This window comes from Aegilops tauschii, chromosome 3 (genome assembly GCF_002575655.3).
Source record: "Aegilops tauschii subsp. strangulata cultivar AL8/78 chromosome 3, Aet v6.0, whole genome shotgun sequence".
Lineage (NCBI taxonomy): Eukaryota > Viridiplantae > Streptophyta > Magnoliopsida > Poales > Poaceae > Aegilops > Aegilops tauschii.
Window position 1 is genome coordinate 60,817,000 of NC_053037.3, and position 5,959 is coordinate 60,822,958.

General features: G+C 44.5%; 1 protein-coding gene across 1 annotated transcript; it reads left to right on the top strand.

Annotated features, from left to right (window-relative positions):
- The first annotated feature begins 4,029 nt into the window (after positions 1–4,029).
- LOC109777405 (fasciclin-like arabinogalactan protein 11) lies at positions 4,030–5,129 on the top strand. Its single transcript, XM_020336044.4, has one exon. The coding sequence runs from the start codon at positions 4,100–4,102 to the stop codon at positions 4,889–4,891; it is 792 nt and encodes a 263-aa protein (XP_020191633.1). The 5' UTR covers positions 4,030–4,099; the 3' UTR covers positions 4,892–5,129.
- Positions 5,130–5,959: the final 830 nt, after the last annotated feature.

Genomic DNA, 5,959 nt, shown 5'->3' on the forward strand with positions numbered 1-5,959 from the left:
CTCGCGATCTACAAGGGTATGTAGATGCACTCCCCTTCCCCTCGTTGCTAGAGTACTCCATAGATTGATCTTGGTGATGCGTAGAAAATTTTGAATTTTCGCTACGTTCCCCAACAATCCTAACAAAGCTGCCACTGTCTGTTGCGGCAAAGCCCTGATCTGGATCTGGTGCTCATGGCTATGGTGCGGCGGGGTCCTCAATGTGGAGGGGCATGTGGCTTGCTCGTGCAATGCGGTGGGTGTGGTGTCGAGCAAAAGCTTCGCGTCTCAGCATCGACGGTGGAATGCCCGTGGGTGTTGTAGTCCTCTTGGGGCGTTGCCTTGGTCCCCACCTTTTCCTATCGACAATCGAGGCGAAAACCTCTATTTGCCTCGGCCGACATGGCGGCGATGCTTGTCATCATGACCCTCTTGGGGGGGCATCGCCAATGAGTGGGGGTGTTCCTCGAGCGTGACGACGGGTCTCTTATGCTTCTTTTGGGCGGCTCATTAAAGGCGTTTAGTAGTGCACTCTAGTGCGTTTTTAGCGATCCCTGCTAGTTTTGTCGTGTTTTCTTTTGATTAACTTATGAGAATTTCCTTAATATCTTTTGTCGTTTGGTCATTTAGCTTTGCTATCAAAAGAGTCCGTGCGTTGCAACGCGAGAAAAAAATACCACATGTCCCTCATCCAATAACTATGACTTAAGACCCCAATAGGTCTACGTCCTTAGCACATGACATCTCATTTGTGTTTTCACTTAACCTCCTTCCCGCCCTCGTCGACGGTGGCCACAATGCTCAGACAATCACAACACGTTTGAATATGGTCAATCCTAAGTCGTCTCTCTTTTGACATAAGATGAGCAATCTGTTTTTTTATGCACGATTTTGATGAGGCGTGCCTGCGTGATTACAGATGGTTTCTTTTGACTCCAATCAGATTTTGTTGTGTTCATTTTCAATCTGGATCAACACCAGTATGAAAAAAAGATAGATCGTGTGCGATTGATTAAGGTTGCACCTTAAATAATATTTTAATAATAGTTATCAGGTAAAATAACATCATATTCAGATAGTACACATTTTCTCATCAAAATACATACATATAACATGTTAAATTTGGAGTTACGATTTAAAAGACATGAGTATTTTTTAAAATTGAAAATCTGACTCAAAACTGGACTGCGGGTTGATTAACAGAAACATCAGGGGTTTTATGCAACAGCAAAAATCTGACTTAAAACTGGATTACGGGTTGATTAACAAAAATAACATGGGGGTTTTTGCAAAAACAAAAACCTGTCTAAAAATTGGACTGCGGGTTGATTCTCGAAAATGTATAGATTAGTACTCCCTCCATTTCTTTTAAATCTGCATATAAAATTTGGTCGAAGTCAAACTTTGTCAACTTTGACTAAGTTTATAGGAAAAATATCAAGATTCACAATATAAAATTAATATTATTAGATGCCTCATGAAATTAATTGTCATATCATATAGCTTTAGTATTGTAGATGTTGATATTTTTTTTCAACAAAATTAGTCAAACTTTACAAAGATTGACTTTGACCAAATTTTATATACGAACTAAAAAGAAACGGAGAGAGTATAAAGCGAAGCACAAACCCGTTTCGAGCAGGCTAACTTCATGTACAAAAAGCATGTCCATACACATAATAATCTAACTAAAGAGTGTTTCATGTTTGGCTTACTAATCCTCTGAAATACGTAGTATATATTGTATCTCCAACTATATTCGTTTTTCTGCGGGGATTATCTCCTACAATCATAATGCAATAAATAGCTATGGCCTATGGACTCCCCTAAAAAAAAGAGGCACGAGACAGATAACTTGTGCCTGGGTATGTGCATGTACGTGGATGCACCACCAGCCTGACAGAGATGGTTGGATCAAACGCTAGCATCTGCAGCAGGGCAAAGCATTTACCGGAACCACCCTCACCTCTGCATGATGTGCATTCTCGATTTATCGATCCTTCGTCGTTGTCCATCAGTTGGTCGTGTGTTTGTTCTCCACGTGAAAGAGGCAGGGGACCTTCCCCAGCTACTCTCGCGAATGATCACGATCGAGCTATTCCCGTTTCTGAAAGATACGCTCCATCTGTATATTCGTTACCTTGCCGATTTTCCTAGTTCCTACCATACAATTAACACGAGTTTAATTGACCCTTCGAGAAAAACAAAAATCGGGAGTTTTATTGACCCTTCCCCTTAATATTAAAAAAAAAAGAGTTTTAGGGATTTGAGAGCTCTAACTGTCGAGAGAAAGGAACTAGGCTCCAGCATAGGGGGGGCGATGACGGCAGCGCACCTTCGGCTCGCTTTAGTGCTTGTAGTCGTCGTTGGATGGTCTATGAATTTGAATGTAATTTTTATTATTTCTTGTTCACGTACTGTCATGATTGAAGATGAATAGATCAAAAGTTTTTCAAAAAAAAAGAAGCCAAGAAACCGAATCAGAGGAAAAACGAATCTTGCATGTAGAAAAGGTACTTTCACTTGCACTTGAATGCGAGTTAAAATCAGATGACAGGCTCAATGAAGAATTCTCCATGTCGGCCTGATCTTGGTGTGTCATTGAGTGAGCATGTCAAACCAGAGCACCCCCACCCCTCTCTCTTCTTTTTTGAATTAGAAAAAGGAGATGGAAGACAAAGAAAGAAAGAGATCAGGTTACTTATGATTCGAGAAAAGAAAGGGGAACTTGTAGGAAGAGGAGGCGACCGGCCCCATTCACATATGAAATTGCCAACATGAACATAAACAAAATCGTCAGAATTTCATACTGAAAGACAAGAAAAGGAAAACCCACAACATCGTGTTCAAGCCTTCAAAGCGATATTAATGCTGGTGTCTTGTAACCAAGTTCTCCCTCGTGATAATGATGCCGCAACTTCGATACGAAAGCAAAATCTTTTCTTAGTCAATACACTTGAGCTGGAGTAGAAGCTTGATCATCTGAGCTCATGTCTATGGATTTCCGCTTGCGAGGACGGGTTTCGCCATCTGAGCTCAGATTCTCCCACACATGGACAGTAAATTCGAAACGGAATAGCAAACAATTTTTAAAATATGTAAACAAAATTACAAATTTCGTGGTGGTATGACATCAAAGGAGATATTTGGGTGCGCGCGGGGGGTGGGGGGGGGGGGGGGGGGGGGGTCAGAGTTTCAAGAAAGGTTGAAAATGTCGATATTGAAGCACTGATTCTGTTTTTACCGCCACGAGCTCCCCCAGTGTCATATTGTCACGAAAGTTTGCACGCACATAAAACTTGTTCATCTTTGATGGTCAAAACTTCGGGTTTTTAAAATTTTGTTTGCTATTTTGTTTGATTTACTGTTCATCGGAGGTTGTGTTCAGCTACAGATTTCCGCTTGCATCGACGTACAGTCAAATTTGCATGTGCCTTGTCCCTCTCAAGCAAAAGCTCGCTGCCCAAATGGTTATTTCAGGTCGAATGCTAGGCATTTGTTTTTATCTGATTAATAATTAATTGAATCACCCAGTTAACAGTATATCAAGCTTTCAGTTACCATGGCTAGGATCTAACAATCAAGCCTTGGCCCCCCACGCATGTGTGCCTTTTTTGGATGCACTTTTCAGCTAATCAACTAGTAATAATACTAATTAAGGCCCTACTGAAAGAACAAAACCAGCTCATGCAGTACAATGCATGGCATGGAAAAACCAGGTGCTCCTGTCCAGATAAAACTTGATTGCATTGTCCAGCTCAAAATCACCATCACCACAGCTCCAATTGTCAAAAGGATACGAAAGAAGAACAAGAAAAACCAGATCTTGAGGAGAGTTGCTGCTCCTGGAAGCAACCCGGCCAGCTGCTATTAGGTGGTTAGCCTGTTCCACCTTGGCAGCTCACCTCAGTGTTTGGTGCCCTGTAACTGTAAGGGCACACTCACTTACCCCCCACACAAACCCTACAAGACCCACCACACCTCTCTGCTAGTGTAGATGCTTCCACCTCACTCCTCTTCCCCGACCCAACCATCTCGTTATAAGCCACGCCATCACTCGGATCACTCGCATTGTCGCATCGAGTTGCACACCCACTGCCTGCACACGTCTACGTACACCATGGCAGCCATGCAGAGACTTGTGCTCCTTCTGTCCGTGGCGATCGCGGCGTCGGCGCAGGGCCCGGCGGTGGCGCCCGCGGCGCCGACGACGCCCACGGCCCCGGCGGCGCCCGCTCCGGCGGCCGGCACGACGAACATCACGGGGGTGCTGGCCAAGGCCGGGCAGTTCAACACCTTCATCCGGCTGCTCAAGTCGACGGGCGTGGCGGCGCAGATCGACAACCAGCTCAACAACAGCTTCGGCAGCGGCATGACGGTGTTCGCGCCCACCGACAACGCCTTCACCTCGCTCGCCTCCGGCACGCTCAACTCGCTGTCCGACAGCCAGAAGAACGCGCTCATCCAGTACCACGTCCTCTCCACCGCCATCCCCATGTCGCAGTTCGACACCGTCAGCAACCCGCTCCGCACGCAGGCCGGCAGCACCTCCCCCGCCCAGTACCCGCTCAACGTCACCGCCGAGGGCCAGCAGGTCAACATCACCACCGGCGTCGTCAACGCCACCGTCGACAACACGCTCTACACCGGCGACCAGCTCGTCGTCTACCAGGTCAACAAGGTGCTCCTGCCCATGGCCATCGCCGGCACGGCCGCACCCGCGCCCGCGCCGCTCGCGCCCACCAAGACCAAGGGGAAGACGCCCACGTCGACGGTCGCCGACGCGCCCGAGGCCGAAGCGTCGACGGACACGTCGCTCGCGGCGCCGGCACGGGTGGTCACACTCACAGGAGGTGGTGTCGTCGCGGTGGTTCACGTGCTTGCCCTGGCCTGCGTCTGGTGGGGGCTGTGACAGCGCCGCGCCCGATCAGAGTGTGAGCCCCAACCTGAGGTCTAGATCCATGCATCACAATCTTTTTTTGCTCACTTTCTTTTCAAAGGTGTTGGTCTTTTTCGTTTGATTTGTTCTTTTTATTTCAGCTCATTTTTATACCTCTGTAATTGCTAGGGACATGTAAAGTGAAATGTACTATTACGGGAGTCACATTTTTATGTAATGTTGTTACTAAATAAATATACATATTTTTATAGTGTGATTTTTTTAACACGGTACAGACACATACATACGTACATACACTCGCCCCTATGGACGCATGCACGCACACCCTAGCCCCTTGAGCATCTTCGAGAGACCGAGTCGGCGCATTATTTTGAGATTGACGAAGTCACCACATGCGCCTTCGTAATCGACGAGAACGTCGCATACCACTGAATGAGTATCGCCGAAAAAAATCTAAAAAAAATCTAGAAAATACGAGCATCGGTGTCAAGTCTAAAATTTAAACCCTGATGGGCTTGTTCTACCATAAAAAACCCAACCATTTGAACTAGTCTAAGTTTGCCTTTTATAGGGTGGTTGGTATGTTTATCATGGACTATGCGTTTGCTTTGATAGAGGCATGAGCAATATCTTTTGTCAAAGACGCATCTTTTATAGATTGTACAAATAGATGACCTGGAAGACATATGTGTGCATGCCATTTGCTTATGCCAAGTAATACATGATGTTCATTCGCAAAAAGAAAAGTAATACATGATGTTAGCCTTGTGATTTAATCTTGATTCCTCTAATTCCTGCGTGAATCTCAAGTTCTCAACACACACAAAAATCATGTTTACAAATCTCGTTCAGAACTCAAATTTTCAAAAATGTTCACATTTTAAATTTGTTCATAATTCAAATTTTTTTGCAATTTAAAATATGTTAAAAATTTGTTAAGTTTTCAAATATTGTCCAAGTTTAAGATTTGTTCAATTTTTAAAAAAATTGTTCAAAATTCAAGAATAATTTGGAATTTGACTTTTTTAACAATTTTAAAAATGTTCAAATTTTCGAAAATTGGGTTCGTGTTTTCCAAAT